The 23735-nt window shown below is 37.9% G+C and overlaps 1 protein-coding gene across 13 annotated transcripts in view; it reads right to left on the bottom strand.

Annotated features, from left to right (window-relative positions):
- rims2a (regulating synaptic membrane exocytosis 2a) overlaps positions 1-23120 on the bottom strand; it is a 202097-nt gene extending 178977 nt beyond the window's left edge. For 9 of the 13 annotated variants that reach the window (XM_065298730.2, XM_065298733.2, XM_065298723.2 and 6 more), the window contains exons 1-4: positions 22837-23120; positions 22277-22437; positions 5006-5038; positions 2006-2110 (exon numbers count right to left, since the gene is read on the bottom strand). In XM_065298730.2, the coding sequence (XP_065154802.1) occupies positions 2006-2110; positions 5006-5038; positions 22277-22422 (284 nt within the window). In that variant the 5' untranslated portion in view covers positions 22423-22437; positions 22837-23120. The remainder of the gene's footprint in view (positions 1-2005; positions 2111-5005; positions 5039-22276; positions 22438-22836) is intronic. The other 4 variants (XM_065298734.2, XM_065298746.2, XM_065298745.2 and 1 more) reach the window with 2 other exon arrangements.
- Positions 23121-23735: the final 615 nt, after the last annotated feature.

The raw sequence follows: 23735 nt of genomic DNA, 5'->3' as shown, positions 1-23735 counted from the left end.
ATAGAAACGCTGCACACATTTGTCAGGTGGATGATATGTAGATGATGTGAATGCTGGAGGAACTCCAGGGGTCTGTCAGCCGGCAGGTCAGGTGCACAGGCTTAGGTAGCATTACAGACAGCTGGAGACCACAGTGCACCTCACCTCCGGCCCATTAGCCAGGAGATGCATAACCCATAATATAATGTCTCATCTGACACGCGGCAGTTAGAGACGTCAAAGAAACATGAGCCATAACATTGATACAGACTCCTTTAATAAGTTACACCACAGCCATCTGAAGACTACACATTACTTCTCTTGTATTATAAAACCCAGGCATATCATATCCATTATTTGCTACTTTTCAAAATAATTTAAGGTGTATTTTTTAGTTTTACCCTCTTTTAAGGCCAACAATTTTAATCTTTATATATGACATTTTCAATAGAAACATTATTGTATAAAACTATTATACTTTAAATAATAAATGAAATGTAGTATTTCAATATTGACTAAATGCAAATGTCTTTTTTTTCAAATGTTTAACTTTAATTAACTTGAATTTAAAATTAATTTCAACTTTCTTGACTAGTGAGAAGTTTATATAAATTATTAAAATGAAGTTGCAATAACTTGAGCTCATTAAACTTTGTATTTATAATAGCAAAAAGTTTAAATAAATTGTAAATTCAAGTTGATTAAACTTAAAGGGGACATATCATGAAAACCTGACTTGTTTGGTATTTAAGAATAAAAAATCCAGATAATTTACTCACCACCATGTCATACAAAATGTTGATGTCTTTCTTTGTTCAGTTGAGAAGAAATTATGTTTTTTGAGAAAAACATTCCAAGATTTTTCTCATTTTAATGGACTTTAATGGACCCCAACACTTAACAGTTAAAATTGCAGTTTCAAAGGACTCTAAACGATCTCAAACGAGACATAAGTGTCTTATCTAGCGAAACGATTGTCATTTTTGGCAAGAAAAATTAAACATATGCACTTTTAAACCACAACTTCTCTTCTTCCTCCAGCTGTGTGATGAACCAGCGCGACCTCACGTAATTGCGTAAAGGTCACGTGTTGCATATATGAAACGCACATTTGCGGATCATTTTAAACAATAAACTGACACAAAAGACATAAATTTGTATCATTCCACATACAACAACATCGGAACGGTCCTCTTTCTCCACACTTGTAAACACTTGGGCGTACTTTCTCATACGTTACCCGTGACCTCTTGACATGATGACGTAAATACGTGAGGTTGCGCTGGTGCGTCACAGGACCGGAGATAGACGAGAAGTTGTGGTTTAAAAGTGCAGATTTTTTTTTTTTCTTGTCAAAAATGACAAGATAAGACCCTTATGCCTCGTTTCAGATCGTTTAGAGTCCTTTGAAACTCGAAACTTTAAACTGCATTAAAACTGTTACGTGTTGGGGTCCATTAAAGTCCATTAAAATGAGAAAAATCCTGGAATGTTTTCCACAAAAAAAACATAACAAAAAGTGTAAGAGAACAACCCAGTAACTTAGTTTTGGTAAACCATTCTCTGCAAGCATGGGAAAAATAAATGGGTCATTGAAATTTGGCTCCCCTTGTGATCTCAGAAGGGGATTATATATACGCCCTTCAATCTGCACCATCCAACCACGGCACTGCCATTTAGTGCAGAGATCAGCTCATTTTGAGCTAAAACTTTACATACGTACTCTGGGGACACCAAAGATTTATTTGACATCTTAAAAAAGTCTTGTGAAATGTCCCCTTTAACAATTTAAGTGCAACAATTATAGTGCTTTTATAAAAAAATTATACAATTTCTCCTCTCAACACCATTGGATTTTATCCAACAGAAGCATAAACAAGAAGAGCTGTTAACTTTTTAATACAAGGTTTCAGTGTATTGGAAAATAAGGTCTATCTACACAAATGGCACTTAATTCAAGTTTTGTCTGGGTAATTCAACGGTTTCAGGGTTGAGGGCAACGATAAATCCATTCACTCTTACTTACGTCTCTGGTTCTTTTGAAGGGTCTGTTTGAGGTTGGTTTTGAGACTTTGTCTGGGGCTGGAGGACATTATTAACCAGATCAGTGAACCCACTAAAGGGAAACCACCTGCATGAACAAGCAGACAGCAAAACTCAACATCCTGACCATCAAGTGACGAAACGAGATAAACACACTAGCTGACACACGGGCCGATCTCAGTGCAGCTACATTCATAAAGAACATACATGAAGAACTACAAGAAGGGAGACAGAGAGAAACAGCTACAGACTAGAAGGATCTGGCAAGCTTTGTTCTTATTGGCTGGATTTTTGCAACTTCTTGATGTTGGTGTACACCAAAGTTACCAGGCTCACAGGTTTTTTATTCTAGGGTCACTTAAAGGAACAGTATGTTAGAAATTGATATCAGTTAATCATAAAATGGCCGTGATATGTCACTAGACATTAAGAAGTCATTTTCATTTCAAATACTTATATCACTGACAACAGTGGTCCGGCAAGGATATTGTCATTTAAAAAGCGGAGTTGCATCCCTCAACTGATGTTTGTGTTGTCATTTTGTGTATTGGCCACCAGTTGTGTGATTGCAGTACCAGTTTTAGCCACAAGTTTTTTGATTGCAGTACCAGTTTTGCCCATAATCCTACATACTGTTCCTTTAAATAATAGTAGTAATAAACCTACATCATCGTCCTTACAAACAAAACTGCTCAATGCTTTTAATTATCTTGATTGTTTGCATTTATCGCTCTGTAAAAGAGTGTGTATGTGGGCAGGCGTGAAGTGTTGCTTTACAAACTAACATCGCCATCTACTGGCCTAGCACACATAATACAGAGTTTTTAGTAGTGTTCGCGGATCCGTGTAAACACAAACCTTTTTGATAGCGTTGTCGTGTATACGTGAAATTTGTCGTGTAAACATAACATTTTCAGTAAATGTTTTTTTTAATTTGTGAAACAATCTATACTTTTTACTATAGCACAGATAGCACAAATTTTGGTGACAATGTCTATATTTTAAGCGATTTTCTTTATTGTTCTCTATAGACAGTTACCGCGTGATACTGCTGTACAATTTTTTGTAGGGATGCACCGATACCGATACTGGTATCGGGTATCGGCCTCGATACCACATTTTCTAAAGTACTCGTACTCGTTAAAAGTCCCCCGATACCTGGAATCGATACCATGGTCTGAGAAATGTCTATGTTTGAGCGGCGTGTAAGGGGTTAATGCCTCTTGTGTTGTCCAAAGAGGCAGAGTTTACAACAAACTGGAAAACTAGTCCTTTGTTTTTTTTGTTAAATTATATGACTAAAGCTGTTACCTGTAAATTTAAATCATGTTTTTTTATTAAGTACTCGGTATCGGCAAGTACTGCAATGCAAGTACTCGTACTCGTACTCCTATTCCAAAAAAGTGGTATCGGTGCATCCCTAATTTTTTGAAAGCGATTTTCCCACGTACACATCTAGTGCCATCATCTACATCAAAGAAACTGAACGTCACCAGCAAAGTGAATCAGATGTCATGCAGAGTTAAGAAGCCTGGCTACATTCTTAAAAATGCTGGGTTGTTTTAAGCCATGGTTGGATCAAACATGGACATTTTCTAGGTTAATTTAAACCAGCGATTGGCATTGTCCACATTTTAGCCAACCATGGTTTGAAACAACCCAGCATTTTTAGTGTGCACACTCCAAATACAATGCCGTGTTGTTTTAACCCATTGTTGGATCAAATATAAACATTTACTGGGTTCATGTAACCCAAAGGCTGGATTTGTCCCAGAATCTCAGATAAAAAGGTAAAAAAGTTGTCACTGGGGCAGTACCTTTTCAAAAAGTACACTTTTGAACCTAAAAGGTGAATACTGGTACCTCAAAGGTACACTGTAAAAAATGCTGAGTTATTTTCAACCCAGCACTGGTCAAGTCTAACACAGTAAACACAGCCAAGGGTTAATCATTTTATTTATTTATTTTGTATTAAATTACAACCCAGCGGGTTGGGCTCGACCCTTTTTTGACCCAATACTGGGTTGAAAAAAAAAACGGTCCATATTAGGACTTTTTAAAAGGTACTGTCCCGCCCTGCTGAAAAAACCAGCATACCAGCAAGACCAGCATATGTTGTGTTTTGGTGCTGGTTTGCTAGTGAACACCAGCTAAACCAGCATCAAACCAGCATCAGCACCAGCATTAGCACCAGCTAAACCAGCAACAAACCAGCATTAACACCAGCTAAACCAGCAACAAACCAGCATTAACACCAGCTAAACCAGCATTAGCACCAGCATCCCATGCTGGTCATACCAACATCCCATGCTGGTCATACCAGCATATGTTGTGTTTTGGTGCTGGTATGCTGTGACCACCAGCTAAACCAGCATAGACCAGCATAATTCCCATGCTGGTCCATGCTGGTTTGATGCTGGTTTTTTCAGCAGGGCAGTGACAACTTTTTTACTTTTTTTCTGAGAGTGCACCGCTGGGTTGAAAAGACCCCAGCATTTTTAAAATGTATGCAAAACTGAAGAAAGGAGACAGACTAAGAAAGGACACACGGTCAGCAAGTGAAATAAGTTTTGCATCCATCAGCCTGAGTTGTGTATCCACAGATAAAGAGGCAGAGAGAAAGATACTCTCCATTCGCAGTATCAAGCAAAAAAGCAGGAGAGCTTCTATACACGTGGAGGAAGCTGCCCAAGCCATGACAAACTGCAGGCAGCCAATCACCAGAGAGAGGAGGGGCAAACAGCCGCCAATCACAGAAGAAGCCACAACAAACGCACACGGCAGTAAAGAGCCGGAGGGAATGTCAAGATCTCTAGCTAAAAGCAGACCCACAGGGAATCAAGGGAAACTTTGGAGAATTTGAACGGTGGTCTCGTGTCCACAGTTTGATCATATTAATAAATAATTTTACTGCAGAAATCTGCTCCAAAGCCAGTGCAGAAAAAATGCAGATTCTGTGTGGGTCTGATTAAAAGTTACTTACTGGACTGGCTGAGTTTTTGCATCTTCTTTGACCCTAAAGAAATAAATAAAACAAAACAAAACCCAGTGAGAAAAACACAATGACAACAGAAAATAAATTAACAAAAGGCTTAATTCTAACACAATCAAAATTAAGATAAAAAAGAAAATCTTATCTAAAAACATGGCGACACAAACATCAAAACAAATTCGCAAACAAATATGATTGATACGACTCAATAAACATGCACAAAAATGTAAAAAAAAAATGCACGACACTTAAGATGAAGTTTGTTCCATAGAATCACTAAACATTTCCTCTGTCTGCCATTGGTCAACAAACAGACAGTCCTACAACAAACTCTTGCCGAAAAGCAGACTGGAAAGTTACACATATGTGACCCTGGAGTGGACCACAAAAAAATCCTAATTCGAATCCTAGTTTTCCTCATCTACTTTGTACTTCCTGATCATCAACAAACAAACAAAAACAAAATAGTAATTTTGTTGGCATTGATAAACCTGTGGTGGTTTTCTGTGACGGGGAAAAACGCAAGCCATCAAAATCAAATTATTTACGTGAGGCACTCGGGTTAAGGAAAAATGCCGGCTGTTGCTTGTTCTCCCGACAGCATCAAGCTTCTGTCATGCTAACACATTTACCCCAGGGGATCTTATGAAAAACTTTCCATTATTTTACTCAAAGTCAATGAAAATCGAGCAAAACCAAAACATTTTACAGATGATCGTTGTCAAAAAAGTTCAGTGACGACGTCCCAAGGATGACAGCAGCAATGACAGTGTACTTAATATGACAAAGTAAGTGTTTTGATTAATGCCATTAATGTTTATTTTTATCAGTGTATAGCACTAGTCAACTAAATGAATATAACATAGCAAAGATGAATGCACATTTATATATTGATTCAATAGATTTATTGCATTTTACGGAAAAAAAATAATCAGTTTTTATAATAAATCTTTGAAAATCAAATGATGTATGTGAATTTTAATTTTTTTATAATCTAAAGATGCTATGTGAAAGTTTGTAACAGAAAATAGTGGTTTTCATCTTGTCACTTTCTTGGTATAGAAAACACATTTTTACCCAAATTTGTCAAAATGGATTCATTGCGTTTGGAACTTAACAATAGCGAACAATACATAGGTATGGGTCAAAATTGTCAGATATTTTGTAAATTTCCTACTGTAAATATATCAAAAACGTATTTATCATTACTAATATGTGTTACTAAGGACTTCATTTGGATAACTTTAAAGATGATTTTCTCAACATTTAGGGCCCTATTTCAACGATCTGAAACGCAAGTGCGAAGCGCAAAGCACAAGTGAGTTTGTGGGCGGATCTTGGGCGCTGTTGCTATTTTCCCGGCGGGTGAAATAACTCTTGCGCCAGGCGCAAATCAAATCAAGGGGTAGGTCTGAAGTAGGTTCATTATTCATAGGTGTGGTTTGGGCGTAACGTCAAATAAACCAATCAGAACGTCATCCAACATTCCCTTTAAACGCAAGGGCGCAAGTTCCATGGCGGGTTGCTATTATTATGACGGATTTACCAGGCGTACGCCAGGAGCGGTTCACAGCCGAGGAGACCGACGTTCTTGTAAGAGCAGTCAAAGACAGAGAAGTTGTTTTGTATGGGGATAGGAGAAACCCGCCCAATTCAGCGTCGGTTAAACAGGCGTGAGAGGAAATAGCCACAATTGTCTCATCAGCTGGCATCCCCATTGTTGCCCCAAGCGCTACAATGATGTCAGGAGACGGGGGAATCCCAAGCTTGCCAGCATAAATCGGGCACGCCGTGTAACGGGAGGTGGATCTGCCTCTACACATGACCTGGCGCCAGCAGAGGACATCGCTGCGTCCACCCTCACCGCTGAAAGGGTTTGGGGGCTTTGAAATCGGACCCAAGAAACGCAAGCAAGGTCCAACCCCAAAGTAAACTTACAAATCAAGTTCATTTACATTAAGGTTTCTTATGAAAACATTTTAATTATTATTTACATAAAATAAACATAATACAGCCACACAAAAACTTATGAAAATATTTCAATCGTTATTTGTTACTGCCAATAGCAAGTCTCCAAGCATAACAATAAAATGAGTTGTATAGAGACCCAAAAATCCCACGTGTACTCATATACTAAAGTGCAACCTTCACTTCTCATTAACTAATTTTTGGACAGAATAAGTGGTCTTATTCAGCTCAGACTGGCAGAGGTTAGCAGAATGGCTTACAACAACACTTTTACCAGAGATATTTCTTTGACTCCCTCTCATGCAGAATAAGGTGACACGCGTACGAAACCGGCTCACGTGTTCAACAGCACTGATTGTGTCCATGTTATCAGGACAGCGTGATGCTGTGTCAGGTTGTCATGGTAACCTCTGCGCAGTGGAAACACTGGGATGTGACATCACATCAGGTGATGCATATGAAAGATAAAACATGACCTCAGACCACCATGACCCCGAGCTAAGCTTTGATGATCAGAACGCTGCGGTTTAATGGGTCGTGTCATGAGGAACCGAATGCACCTTCATCTCCACAGAAATAAAGAGTCCATTGTATATAAAAAAAGGTTTAAATTTCACAACGCAACAACACATGTTCACCTGGAAACACCAAAACACTAAACACCAAATCGAGGATGACAGTATGGTGATAAAGCCTAGGATCGTGATTTTTTGCACATCATGAGTGTATATTAGTGTTTACCTTAGACATCTGATAAGAGCGTTTGTGATGTCAAACTTAATTTTTAAAGTAAATACAGTGTCTGTACACATCCATGACCTCACATTACTGAGCGAGAGTGTCAGCGGGTAAACAGAAAAGGAAAGTCCTGTTACATAACAGAGCTGAATCTCTGCATAAGGACATAATTACTGTATCATTTCAGCTGACAGTGTGTCAGTCTGTGCTGGTCAGTAGGGCGGGCAGTGCCCACTCTCCCAAAACAATTTAGGGGTTATTTTAAACCGGATGTCTAGATCATGATTCTTATTGCTTTCTAACACTGTAATTCAAAATGTATGACTTCTTCACGACGTTTCGAGGCCCACTCAGGGCGGGTGCGAGTAGGACAGGTTAGTACACTCCATGGATACATCGAAATATCGAATATTGCTGAGTTTTATTTCAATTAGTAGGCAACCTTCAATGTTTGCGAGCTACGGGCTCAGTTTTATGAATGTTCGGAAAAATAACAGGTGGCACCATCACTACAGAACCTGAGCACAGAAGTCATTTCGGGCCAAAAAGACCCAGGTCAACATGACATACATTTATCTGACTGCACTGAATTAACACACAGTTTTACAGGAATGGTAAGGAAAGTGCTATTTTGGGATAGCCTTCGATATCGTCAACACTTCTAGTGCCCATGACGTTCAAACTCATTGGGTTCTAGGCTTTGGGACCGAGCCACAGTACGGCTCGACTGCATGCTAACACGACGGCCAAAACTAAGCTAAATTTGAAGCTTCGATGCCTAAAATAGCACACGGGTTCATGGCGCACCATTATAGCCGCAGACACCTGTTCATTAAGACCATTCAGCAGGACGGCCACCGCCAAACATGTTTCCCTTTGAAAGAGGATTAGCACTGGGAAGCGCTTGATTCCAGCTGTCATCGGTTCCGCAGTGGCATCTGGATCAAAAGCAATCTCATTTGGGCTCGGATGGCCGTGATTGGTCGCGACAGACCCGGGATCACCTTTGAGTGGCAGATTTAAAACCCATTTAAAATGCATGTTCTTTTGGAACTGTCAGCAGATGTTGCAACACGAACCTAAAGCTGAAACAATCAAGCTGATGAGCATGTAAATGGAAACGGAAAAATGGACGACATTATTAAGCACAGTCACAGATTTCAGAAAATCTCACGCCGATATTAAAGGATTAGTCCACTTTCTTAAAAAAAAATCTGATAATTCACTCACCAACATGTCATCCAAAATGTTGATGTCTTTCTTTGTTCAGTCGAGAAGAAATTATGTTTTTTGAGTGAAACATTCCAGGATTTTTCTCATTTTAATGGACTTTAATGGACACCAATACTTAACAGTTTTAATGCAGTTTAAGATTGCAGTTTCAAAGGACTCTAAACGATCCCAAACGAGGCATAAGGGTCTTATCTAGCTAAACAATTGTCATTTTTGGCAAGAAAAATAAAAAATATGCCTTTTTAAACCACAACTTCTCGTCGTCCTCTGGTCCTGTGATACGCCAGCGCGACCTCACGTAATACGTCATCACCTCAAGAGGTCATGGAGGACGTATGCGAAACTACGCCCCAGTGTTTACAAGTGTGGAGAAAGAGGACCGTTCCGACGTAGTTGTATGTGGAATGATACTAATTAATGTCTTTGTGTCAGTTTATTGTTTAAAATGGTCCGCAAATGTGCATTTCATATATATAAGATGTAACGTTGGCTTGTCACACAGCTGGAGGAAGAAGAGAAGTTGTGGTTTAAAATGACAATCATTTCACTGGATAAGACCCTTACGCCTCGTTTGAGATCGTTTAGAGTCCTTTGAAACTGCAATTTTAAACTGCATTAAAACTGTTAAGTGTTGGGGTCCATTAAAGTCCATTAAAATGAGAAAAATCCTGGAATGTTTCCCTTTCTTCTCGACTGAACAAAGAAAGACATCAACATTTTGGATGACATGGTGGTGAGTAAATTATCTGGATTTTTTTTAAGAAAATTTACTAATCCTTTAAATGTTTTCTTTGGTACTGAAAGCCGATTATTCAGACTGATATCTGCCGATACCAATCGTTTGGTGGTTGTCTTAACTTGCATTAACTAAATTCTGTAGATTACATTTTATGAATGTTATTCATTCATATAATGACCATTAATATTGAACATTAAACTAATGATGTTTCTTTTACGTTTTCTATACACAGAACTCAAATTCATTGCATTTTCCTGTTTTGTTTTGATTGACAGGATAATTCTGCAATGACTATTAGTTCTTCTTAAACTTTCAGCCAATAGCGTTAAAGAAGTGCTTTTATCGGCTGATACCGATTATTGGCCGATACATCGGTGCCTCTCTAGTTTAAATATTAGTTGCATTTGCTACATTTCATACTTGGGGTTCTGGGTTTAAACAAATCCCTACTTATTTTATACATATTAAAATATGTAATCTTTAAGAGTGCAAAAGGTCATGGGTTCGAGCCCAGGAAACCCACATACTGATAAAAAAGATGTATATCTTGAATCCAATGTCAGTGGTTTTGGATTAAAGTGTTTGCCAAATGCATAAATGTAAACCAATGTCATAAATGATACATGTGGTTACTCGGCTATTGCACCTGTGTAAACTTGGAAAGGAAACTGATTTCATATAAACTACAAAAAAATGAAAGGTGAAATAAAAAAACATCTAGAATTGTTTGTTTGTAGATGCCTCTCTTGGGTTGGGTCTAATGCAATGAAATTCAGGCATTTTTAAGTGTGCCATAAATGCAGAAACATTTGGCAAATGCCTTTATCCAAAGCGAGAGTACATTTTTCTTTGCATGGAATTAAACCCATGCCCTTTGCATTGTCAACACAATGCTCTACAGCTCCAGGAACAGTTTTTTTGTTCTGCATAAAATGATTTGTGTACCTGGTTCTGAGAAAACACACACACACACACCCACACACACACTCACACACACACAGTTGTTGTGCATGTGATGAAGGGAGGAGTGGTACAGGAGTCTATTATGGGTGTGTTACAATAATAGCCTACATGACTAAGAATAGGGCAGTAATGGATACCATCAGTATTGCTAAAGAGCACATTTTCCTGTCCCTGTTCAAGACTGGCCACAAACACACACACACACACACAATAACACTTGAGCCAAAAAGTTATTAAGCATGGTCCCTAAATGTAATCTTACAAGGTTGGACACCGAAAACCTTTATCATTTTTAAGGAATTGATATTCAGTGAATCAGCAGTCAACACCCACAGCCAAACCTCATTCAGAAAACATCCCAATTAAAGAGACAGTTCACCTAAATAGTGTGTGTATAACATCATCCTATTCCAAACTTGTGTGACTTATATATTTATTTTGTAAAACAAAGAAAGATAATCTTATGGAAAATGTCCTAGATGCTTTGTACCAATAGCAGTAAGTGGGAGCAAATGAGAGTTTAAAAAAACATGATGGTTTATAAATAAAGGCTTTTTTTGGGTGAACCATTATTGTAAATGATTCTATTGGTGCTGAACGTGTCAGTTAACAGCAGGTCTCAGACCAGTATACCGCAATCTAAAATCAGCATTAGACGGGCCACCCATACAATCCTAAATGTAAAGGTACTATATGATGCAGGGATGTCAAACACAGGTTGTGTCCGAAATAGCACCCTATAACTTCATTCACTATTCCCTAAATTTCACCAAGACAACTAGCATCTAGTTTTCAACCCCACAATGCATTGTGGGGTTGAATGAGTGCACGATTTCGGACACCATTATGGTTGTTCCCTCCAATAGTGCACTATATATGGGTATAGGGGACTATTTCGGAAACAGCCTCAGTTCCTGGAGGACCAATGGACTGCAGAGTTTAGATCCAACCTTAATCAAACAAATCTGAACCAGCTAATTAAGGTCTAGGATTACTAAAAACTTTCTGGAAGGGGGTACTTAAGGATCAGGTTTGGGAAGCATAGAATACACTCATAAAAATAAAGGTGCTACAAAAAGGTCTTCACAGCGATGCCACATTGCCACAGAACTATTTTTGGTTCCCCAGAGAACCATTCAGTCAAAGGTTCTTAAAAAACAATTAGTTCTTACCCTTATATAGTCTAAAGTAGTAGTTCCCAACCTTTATTTGAACTTAAAGCTAATCGGATACCATGCCCCCCCTTAGTAGGTTGGAAAACAACTGGTTTAAAAAAAAACATACAATTTTTTTCCAAAATAAACCTTTTGTAAAGCAGAAAAGTGTTTTTTCCACAAACACCTTTATTTTAAAGAGGGTACACTATAAAGTAGACCAGACTGTATGCCAATAGTCAAAATTCAAACACAGCAGGGTAATGTACTACATCAGTGCACAATAGATAAGCCCATAAAGATCAGTGGAGTTCTGCTGATTACATTAAAGCATTCTCCCATGGGAGTGAGGGTTACACAAGAACAATACCCTTTACAAACGCATCCTTTGACTCCCTTTAATCCCAAATATGCACCAATCAGCATTCAGTCTATACTGGCATCAATCAAATGGATGATACGTACTCACAAAGGACAATCGCTGGAGTAAAACAAACTAACAACGGGAACAAGCCAACAGAGCAGAATCCATGGAAACAAAGGGCCGGTACAACTTTAAACGGTCAGACTGGTATTAGCCGGCCTGTACGAGCACATGACCTAAAGCACAGTGTAAAAAGGGCGCTCCCTTATCGCCTGACATCTGAATGGCCAAAGAGCCATCAATACAAAATGATTCCCCGAGTGAGACTGCGCTATCTAATGGCTCACAGTAAATGGTTCTCTTTATCTGTGGCTATTTGGTTGACCCCACAGTCCTGGACATTTGTAATTCAGATCAGAGAAACAATTAAGACTTCAATTAAGAAACACAACAATTTTACAGTGAATTCCTCGTTTTCACACATTGTTTTTACACGCATTGTCCCAAAAGGGTTATGGGTCATTTAAGAGATGTAATTCACCCAAAAGATAAAATATTACAGCCAAAACCCGCTTTTTCTTTAATGCACTTTTAATTAATGTATTCACCCCAACTGTATGTCATTTAGAGTAATGCAAAAAGTCATTATTTCTGTATATGGATTATGCATCCTTGAAGGGCCTTTCGCAAAAGGCCGTTTGGAAAATGCCCCTATAGACGGTTTCAGCAGTAACAACATAAACAAGCGGCTGTCGTGGTCCTCACGTAACTTCCGGTAAACTCCGCTAAGAATAAATAACAACAAAGTTCTTTAAACATAGTTTATTTATATAACAAGCAAAAAACAACACATAGATTACCTAGGAAACCAAAATATTTGTTATTTTCGGCGAGACATTTGTTCAAGAGATCAGTTTAGTCAGACCATTAAGAAAACGAAACTGGAAGTAAAGTTCGGATCCAGACATGTATCGCGTCAGCACACGTGCATCCGATGAAACTGTCTAACATATAAAGTCTCACTCTAAAAAATGCTGGGCTATTTTCAACCCAGCGTTGGGTCAAAAAGAATAAACCCAACCCGCTGGGTTGTTATTTTACTTATGCCGAGTTGTTGGGTATATAAACATTGTTGGGAAATATAAACATCTTATGGATTTATTTAACTCAATGGTAGGGATTGTGACCAAATGCTGTTTGAAAAGTGCTGCAAACTAAGTGCTCTTCCCCCATACAATATAGTTCAAATTTTTTTATCCGCTTAAAAAATCGGCATGTTTTATTTTGTCCCACCATTCTTTCTCGTGTAACTACTCATGTAAGAGTCTTTAAATAGGGAAAACATGAAAGTGTTTGGTGGCTTCTAAATTCATCCCTGTTTGGATCCTAAGGAATGAATGGGCTAGGCTAAATGCTAACACATTCACAACGCGCTATACAAAGATTTAAATGTACGCATTGAAAAAAAGAGGTATGTATTCATTAGTCCAGGTTGAGGTAAGAACATAATAAAATATTGAAAACGGTGGTGTTTTCCTTTAAGAAGCATATGTGTAATCACTGTTATCTTAAAGGTCACTTTCTTCCTGATCCCATTTGTTAAACCCTAGTTTAGTGTAATGTTGCTTTAATAGCATAAATAATACCTGTAAAATAATAAAGCTCAAAGTTCACTGTCAGGCGATATATTTTTTTTAACAGAATTCGTCTTTCAAAGCCTACAGCGAATAGCCGGTTTGGACTACAGCCCTCTACTTCCTGCTTTAATGACATCAGTAAACCGGTTCGTTGACTAAATTCCGCCCACAGGAATACATCAGTCGCCAGCTTTGGCTCAAATGGCTCTGCTAAGCTAAGCTGCTATTGAATTACAACACACGAAACAAACTACACAATCAAAACTCGTTACGTATTTCTGAAGGAGGGACTTCATAAAACAAGGACATCAGCCCGTTTTGAGGACAGTGAAAACAGCGCTATACAGATAAGTAAATTGTTTTAAGTAAAGTAAATACCACGTTTTTTACACGTGTAACATGAATACATGTTATGTTGCCCACTATAAACACAATCAAAGCTTCAAAAACACAGAAAGAACAGGAGCTTTAACTAGGGCTGTCAAAAGATTAATCGCGATTAATCACATACAAAATAAAAGTTTGTGTTTGCATAATATATTTGTGTGTGTACTGTGCGTATATATAAATGCACACATACATGTATGAATTTAAGAAAAATTTATTTAGTTATATTTTTTATTTATATTTATAATAGTGCTGGGAAACGATTAATTACGATTAATCACATTCAAAATAAAAGTGATTTTTTGCATAATATGTGTGTGTGTGCTGTGTGTAAATATTATGTATATATAAATACACACACATTCATGTATGTATTTAAGAAACATTTACATGTGCATATATATTTATGTATATTTATATGTATATTTAATATATACATATATATATATATATATATATGTATATATATATACACATTTAAAAATCTGAAATGACTATATGTATGTGTGTGTGGTTAAACATACATAATAATTACACTCAGTACACACACACATATGCAAAAAATCACTTTTATTTTGAATGCGATTAATCGCGATTAATCTTTTCCCAGCACTAATTTATAATATAAAATATATCAAAATATATTATATAAATATACATGTAAATGTTTCTTAAATACAAACATTAATATTTGTGTATTTATATATATATAAAATAATTACACACAGTGCACATATAAATTATGCAAAAAACTTTTATTTTGTATGCGATTAATAACAATTAATCTTTTGACAGCCCTAATCTTAACTATAAAAAGTGCACTTTACATACAAAACTGACAGAGATTACATGACTATCTCTACTACCAAAAATAAAAAAAAACATTAATTTCACAAGTGTCAGCATGACTCCTAATGCTAGATAGTGATCAGCATGTTCTCTATGTGTGTACATGCTGGGTCAGTCTTATGCAATACTACGGCAGCAGTATATGGCAGGAGTGATGGTTGCTCAGCGTTATGATGACGTACTGCTCTCTGTACTACTCTCACGCTGGGCGCTTCTGCTGTACAGGAAACTGGCTGCAGTCTGCTTTACTTATCCACTGCCTATCACAGCTTGATAGTTTGAGGTCATTTATTCTTTTCCAATTAACTAATGAATTGGATCTATAGTGCTTAAGAAGAAATCATTCATCTGGGCTATGATCAGAACAAAACATTAGCTTAAATCTTACTATATACTGTAGATATACTTACTGTAATGCTACATGTTGTTATGACCTTATGAAATGCGCAAGTGGTTACTATAAAAATTAAAATGTATAAAGATCGTTTTTGCTTTAATTTTATCAGACAGTATGTAAGGGAAGGACAGGAAAGTACAGAGTTGAGCGAGGGGTACAGGCACTTCAAGCCAGAAAGTATGCATGCTCACAGCATGGCACCTCAGCAGATTTTGAAACTGAGCCCTGAAATGTACATCACAAAAGTAATCAAATAAACAAAAAGTAACAGAGGGTAAACATCACATGGGTTAAGTTTAGTGTGAAGAGGAGGACAGGAGGAGTGGGTTACATCAGAAGAGTGAGAGAGGAAATAAGAGTAAGAAACAAGAGCAGTGCTAGGTGACACGGCATGAACGAGACAGCAATAGGAAGACGAGTAGAAAGGAGATGTAGCTTAAAGGAGCACAGGTCTGCTAAGTAAAACAACACACACTCCACTTTTGGTTAACATCAAGTGAATTTACAAACCAACCCACTAGCATGGTAGTGCACGGTGATGGAAGATGTTAAAAACATGATTTGGTGTATGTTCTTTCTGTGTGGATTCACTGTGGGGCGGTCGAGATGTGTGGGCGAAGAGGAACTCACCAAAGATCTCTGACATTGTAAACGGGAACACCATGTGTTTCGTGCCCATCTATTGTGCAGTACAATGAACAAAGTATTATACTCATCTCCAAACTTGCAAAGCGAATTTAAGGACAGCCTGCTGTGTTTATAGTGGTCATAACTGAACAACTTTCATAGCGGGGCTTCAAAATTTCACTGCATCTCTGACTGATCACCATTAAAAAGCAAAACCTGTGTTTAAATCAGGAATTACTGTTACTCTTGCTCATACTTAATTGCTCACACTCATAAATTGGGATTTGCAAATCTTTAACCCTAAACATTACGGTGTTTAATTTGTCTTGGCCAGAATAAAGTCTTACTATGCCAGAATAGCCGAGCTCAATGACTTTTCATGCAATCTGACAATTTTCATCTAGAATATAAACTGTAAAGTAATAGACTTGCATTCAAAGAGGCACTCGAGTCTTGTATTTTTGAGTGTTTATATAGCTCAAATTGTAAAGAAAGAAGTCATGGGTTCAATCCCGGGGAGTACACATACCGTACTTTCCAGACTATAAGCTGCACCGGAGTATAAGCCGCATCATTCAAAAATGCGTCATGTACACGAAATAACATATATAAGTCACAGTAGACTATACGCGCGTTTATTTAGAAAATGATTTCACAAAATCCAAGCCGAAGAACAGACATTTAATCTGGAAAGGCAAGTTATTCAATTAAACAATAGCAGACAGAACAGCAGGCTGAATAGATGTCTGTATGTTAAAGTAATATTATCAGTTATTTAAACGATAAACCATAGCATACAGAACTTACCTGGAAAGTTGAATAGGCTAAATTAATCGAACAAGCCAACTTGCGCGAAGTTCACATACTCGTCATTCCACATTCCTAAATCTATTGAATTACATAAATACAGAAGCAGCATATGGCGGACTCTCGCGGCTGTAGACGGTAATGTTGTCTCTTGCCTCATAAATGTCAAAATTAATTCATACCGACTTACAAGGCACACCTGCTATAAGACGCAGAACCAGCCAAGTTATGAAAAAAAAAAACATAACTGAATGTAATTTAAATAAATAAATACAAATATAATATGGTTAATAATATAATATAATATAATATAATATAATATAATATATAGACTTGTATTTAAGTACAGAATATGTGATCTTGGAACACAAAACCAGTCTGAAGTCGCATGGGTACAATATATTTGTAGAAATAGCCAACCATACATTGAATGGGTTAAAATTATCGATTAAGTAAAGATCATGTTCCATGAAGATATTATGTAAATTTCCTAACGTAAATATTTCAAAAATGTATTTATCATTTATAATACTGTATGTGTTGCTAGGGACTTCATTTGGACAACTTTAAAAGCCATTTTCTCAATTCTTTTATTTTTTTTGCAACCTCAGATTTCAGATTTTCAAATAGTTGTCTCTCAGCCAAATATTGTCCTATCCTAACAAACCATAAATCAACAGAAATCTTATTTTAGCTTTCAGATAATGTATAAATCTCACAAAATGTCCCTTATGACGGATTTTGTAATCTAGTGTCACATACGAGGAGCAACCTTCCGATATCTCTGATGAAGCCAACACGGTAGTGATTTAAACTGCAATTCATTGACTGGCCACTAGAGACCTGCTTCCAAAGGGAGTCAATCCCCATAGACCAGGGGTGTCCAAAGTCGGTCCTGGAGGGCCGGTGTCCTGCAGAGTTTAGCTAAAACTTCCCTAAACACACCTGCCTCAAAGTATCTAGTCTGCCTAGTAAGACCTTGATTAGCTGGATTAGACGTGTTTGATTAGGGTTAAAATAAAACTCTGGATTGGACACCCCTGCCATAGACCCTTATGTTAAAATGCCCAACCTAAAATAATGTTTACAATGTTTACAGAAAATATTTTTTTTTGGTCTATGACAACTGTGAGTGGGGTGAATTTTTTTTAACTCATTTTTTAAAATTATATTAAGCCTTAAAGTTTTGCATAATTAAGGGAGTGGCCAGTTGAGCGATAGGTGGACCGCCGCTGTTGTCCGTTTAGCTCCGCCCACGTTCCACCTATTTGGCCATTTTCGGTTATCAGTGACATGTGGTGATGGGTTTGGCTTCAAATACGCTCTTCAGAAACCTACGGTTGACGTCAGGGACACTACGTCCAAGTTTTATACAGACTATGGTCACATATTATAGAACGCCTGGTGATAAACTCTTAACTTGGGTAGAAAGCGATCCCCAAGCAACCACTTAGATAACTCAGTTAACCTAGCAACACTTTAGCAACCACTTACAACATCCTAGCATTGTGCTGGTTTATGTTCCTCAGGAAAAAGTGCAAATCACGACTTTTGTGCAAACACAAAAAAACAAACGATTTGCAAGGGGAAAGCACTGAAATGCACACAAACCACCCAAACACTTTTCTCCTTTATATACTATCTCTCTTTTAAATACTATAAACACATCCCTTGGCCCTCTCTGTCATTCATCTGTTACACCTTTTTCTCTCCCTCTTTTGATTTGTTTCAATTTTTGTGGCCCTTCCAGAAAGATGACAGGAAGTTGGCAAACACTCCTACACTGGGCTTTTACCTCTTCTCATTCTCCCAGGATTTCCCGAGCTGGCTTAGGGCCACTATTGTGTGGGTATCTTTGCATATAAATGTGTGTGACTCTTTTCAAGAGGAGCATTTCTTAACATGGCTGTTACAATTGCACTGAGATACAGTGAGTGAAACAACCAAAGCAAAAATCTCATTAGCGACCAGTCCACCAATTAACCTGCTTGTTTTTCATCATCACTTTGACCAGATAAAGTCTGAACCTGAGCGGGAAATGAGAGGTACAGGACCACATCCTTTACAAGCCCATCACATTAATGAGCATCATGATGCAAAACTTACCCTCATGTTGTTCTAAAATTGATTTTATGTTACTATAATTATCAAATGAATGAAGTGCTGTTAAATAAAACACAAAATAATGAATGACCTAGTGGACCAATGTGAAGACATTGACCAGGGCACTGGCACAAGTGCAAAACACTCACAGTTCAGTATAAGTAACAGTCAGAAGCCAACGAGCCACTTTGTTGTTGTGTAACTCTACACCGGTCGTTTGCACACTACTCTGTAAAAGATCAGAGCCCTCGTGACAACGTCCACACTGCTGGTAACCAACTATAACCATCTCTTATGACATCAGCACGAGTGGCTAACATTATCTCGTTCTCTCTCTCACGGTCGCCGTGTGCAAACTATGAATGGTGGAAGTGTGTGTTTAAGAGGGAGGGTTCCCATGACTCGCCTAACACACATACACAGAGGTGGCAGTCAGCTTTACGTTTGTGACTCATGTTTACTTCACTTATTAAATGGAATCAGATCTATTTCTATGCTGCAGTGTTAATATTTACCTAATAATACAAGCCTGTCTACACACCCTCGCAATACATGATGGAGCCAAAGATGTTACACAGTTTGTCATAGAACTGCTAACACCTGGATTTGATAGTTTTTATGCACATTAAAGCTGCATTCAGACTAGCAGTGACTAGCAGAGTGACGCAATCTCATTCATTTCGATGGAAGCTTGGTGACTTCCGGCGACAGTGTTCGTTGGCTACTGGATGGGGCGTGTACAAAGTTGAGAAGAGTTTAACTTTATGCAAATTATGAGCGACTATTGAGAGCAAACAGCAATGAGAACGAAGCAGTGGAGTTCACGTCATCTGTCTTTCGTCAGTTACAGGAGTGGACGTTACTCATTTGTTTATGACAACCAGATTTAGTAATGCCTTCTTTTACGACATCATTAAAAGAGATGAGCGACACACAGCGACAAAATCGCTCGTAATGTGAAAGTGCCTTAAAGGAAAACACCACCGTTTTTCAATATTTTACTGTTTTAACCGCAACTTAGATGAATTAATACATACCTATCTTTTTTCAATGCGTGCACTTTTTATCTTTGTACAGCGCTTCGTGAATTTGTTAGCATTTAGCCTAGCCCCATTCATTCCTATGGCTCCAAAACAGTTTTATTTTGTGCCACCATACTTACTCATGTAACTACTCATGTAACAGTCTTTAAATAGGGAAAACATGGAAGCGTTTGGTGGCTTCTAAATTCATCCCTGTTTGGAGCCATAGGAATGAATGGGGCTAGGCTAAATGCTAACACATTCACGAGGCGCTGTACAAAGATTAAAAGTGCACGCATTGAAAAAAGGTATGTATTAATTCGTCTAAGTTGAGGTAAGAACATAGTAAAATATTGAAAAACTGTGGTGTTGTCCTTGAAAGGCGGAGTGCGTGATTTTTGATGAATACATACTTATCTTTTTTCAATGCCTGCACTTTTAATCTTTGTACAGCGCTTCATGAATTTGTTAGCATTTAGCCTAGCCTCATTCATTCCTATGGCTCCAAACAAAGTTTTATTTTGTGCCACCATACTTACTCGTGTAACTACTCATGTAACAGTCTTTAAATAGTGAAAACATGGAAGCGTTTGGTGGCTTCTAAATTCATCCCTGTTTGGAGCCATAGGAATGAATGGGGCACTTTGGAAAAGGGAGTCGGGCCGACTACCAAAACACACTTGTAGCCAATCAGCAGTTAGGGGCATGTCTACTAACCGACATCGTTCCATGGGTTGCGTATGTGTGGGGCGGGTCTATCAAAAGAAGGTCCACATTCTATTGGGGTAGGGACATGTTTGTTTAGGTGATTTCAATTGTCACCATTTGCTTTCAGAGATCATGCACCCCGCCTTTAACTGGTTAGTTGGGCTTAAAAAGACCTGAAAAGCTGCGTCTCGATGTTTGAAAACCATAAAGACTCGCAATGTCAGTAGCTACAGGACTGCCGGCTGTAATTAAGCACACATGTAAAATTCTTTAGTATACTTAAGTATTTATTTACTGTAGTAAACTGTGGTAAGATTCCCAGATACTATAGTGTTTTGGAACCACACCTAAAGTATACTACAGCATTTATTACCGTGTTACGGTGTACATACAAGTTTGATTAAAGTTTTTTGGTGTGTAAAATGCTGCTTATTATGTTAATCACAAAAGATGACCAAACATATAAAAGCCTGCTAAAACCAATAACATGTTTAAGGCAAAAATACAAAAAATCATAAAAGAGCTACTTTTATAGTCTAAATATTTTTCTCCCTCATTTTCGGACCTTAACAATGTTTGCAACTCTAAGCAAAAATCCTTTTGTGGTACTGTAACAATTGTGACCATGCCCATGAAAATTTTGGGTGGCTTACTGTTTTCTACATAAAATCATCCTACATAATGTGAAGGGCATTCTGTGAAAATATTACCTTGATACCTGTAACATAGCCATTGTTGAGTAAAGCCATTGATGTGAAATCAATAATTGAAATCAAATTGTGATGTTCCTAATCTCATCATTAGATTATGAGACTTTAGCCTGGATTGGGTCACATATTACAGATATGGTCACATATTAATAATGAACTAAATAAGGAAGCTATCGTACCATTATCATTTCTGCACCATATTAACGAGTGATCAAATATAAAAGAGAGTCATTTCTTCTATTATAACAAGTAGTAGATCAACATTGCTGTAGATTAGACAGTTAAACATCATATTGACATTATATTACTTAAAGAAATATAATTTAACACAGTCAACAATCTTAAGGTGTCAGATTTTGATTTGAATGGGTTTGTATGGCATTCAGTGGACAGCGCCGTGGTGCTGAAACCTCTGGCGCCGCAGCTTCAATGCTCAGGTCAAAACAACATCAGATATTCATATCGATTAAAGTGGGGAAAACGCGCTCTTGCACTCCAAGCTGTTATTATGAAGTGTGCATTACAATAAAGGCGAAAATGGCGTCCGTTGCCAACCCAATCCGAAGCCAAGACAGTAAAACAGGCCTGATCTCAATATGAACAAGCAGACAAGAGCACACAAGACATCTGACTATTCAACACAAAGCTACTTGTCACCAGAAGACTGAGAATAACCACTACAACCTCGTCACATGTTTTTTGATCTCTATACAGGTATATCTACTCGGAAAACGATCCAAGAATAGCAATCAACGCCAATCGTCTCTTTTCACTCAAGTTTCCTTACAAAAACAGACCCCCATCCATCAGTCAACGCCTCGCTTTTCAATTCATAAACGATCCATAATGCGCTTACTTCAGCATGGACTGCTCCTTTTCCTCCTCTTTCTTCTGCCGGTCCATGACACCGAGGATGATCTTTCTCTCCTCCTCGGTGAGGTGGCTCAGGTCGGGCATCTCCGGCAGGACAGGCCCGCTGTGGGGCCCGGCTGGAGCAGACATCTTTACAGAATAATGCTGAAGGAGATCAATAATCAGACATATTCTGGGATGAATACAATCAACCGGCATGGGCTTTTGCTTACTTGAAAAAATCAAGCTACCAAAAGCCACAACACCCTTTCTAAGATCATTATGCTGTTTAAAACTATAAAATATACTGTTTAATGAAAATAACTGGATATTTTATATTGTGAAAAATATCATATAAGGGTATTTGCGGTATTTAGATTATATATTCTATAGGCAAAAAGCATTGAATACATCCGGTCCATTAAAATGCAAAATACATTAGAAATTCATCTAATCCTGTATGATGTCTCATCTTCATCATAACTGGAAAATAATGCGTTGCAATATAAATAAAATAGCAGATTTCCTCCACGTATTCCAGATGTCTGTGAAACCGTCTCTTGCCTTTTATTTTGCCATCATCGTGTACAATCCTGTCTAACCCATCGCTGTCATCGTCCTGGGTGGGTTCCTTTGCATCTCATAATATAGATGTCGAATCCACCTCGTTTGCTTTTCGAGACCCTCCGTACCTCTGCGTCTCGCTTTTCTCCACGTTTGTTAATTCTTGAAGATATCTTAAATACACGAAAATGGATGCAGCTATACAGAATCCCAATTGTAAGAGTTGGGGTGGAGCTAAGCCGCCCGGCCGGAAGGCGAAATCACGAATCGTACTACGGCGAATACGAGTCCGACCGCAGCGATTGAAAGGCCAGTCAGAGAACTACTTAATATTCATAAGCACACGTTCGCCATTTGATGACGACTCCTCAACGTCATCAGATAAAAGTCTCCGCCATTGGAGAGTGAGGAGGCAGTATATTAATATTAAATAGCGCACTGTTCCCATTGCAAGAAAAGCTCGACGTCATCACTTCCTAATTCATATTCATAATACAGGCCGTTACTATTGGAAGTTGTCGACGCGACGTCGGGATGCCCTAATTAATATTTAACGCGTCTTTTGCCATAGTAGGGCCTGCAATTTCATTGACCGCCCGTCTAGGAACGTTGTGAAAAAGCGGACTGGAATTTGCATTTCAAAAGGATCAGCAATAATGTCTAAAAATAACCCGAGCAGGGCCGTTTGCCAATGAGAAGTATAAAATAATAACGCTTCAATTTATTACAATCTTAAAAAATAATGCAGCCAATTAACTTCAAGACGATAACGCTTAATTACATTTTAACTGCTAGGCTATATAAAACATCCACTTGTTCACTTAGATGTACATCTCAATATATCTCTATTTCTACAGACTGACTCTGTAGTATGCATTTATGAATATATTAAATATTCA

The sequence above is a fragment of the Paramisgurnus dabryanus genome, chromosome 13 (assembly GCF_030506205.2).
Source record: "Paramisgurnus dabryanus chromosome 13, PD_genome_1.1, whole genome shotgun sequence".
In the NCBI taxonomy this organism is placed as follows: domain Eukaryota; kingdom Metazoa; phylum Chordata; class Actinopteri; order Cypriniformes; family Cobitidae; genus Paramisgurnus; species Paramisgurnus dabryanus.
The sequence above is the reverse complement of the archived record's forward strand: the minus strand, read 5'-3'. Positions and strand labels throughout refer to the sequence as shown.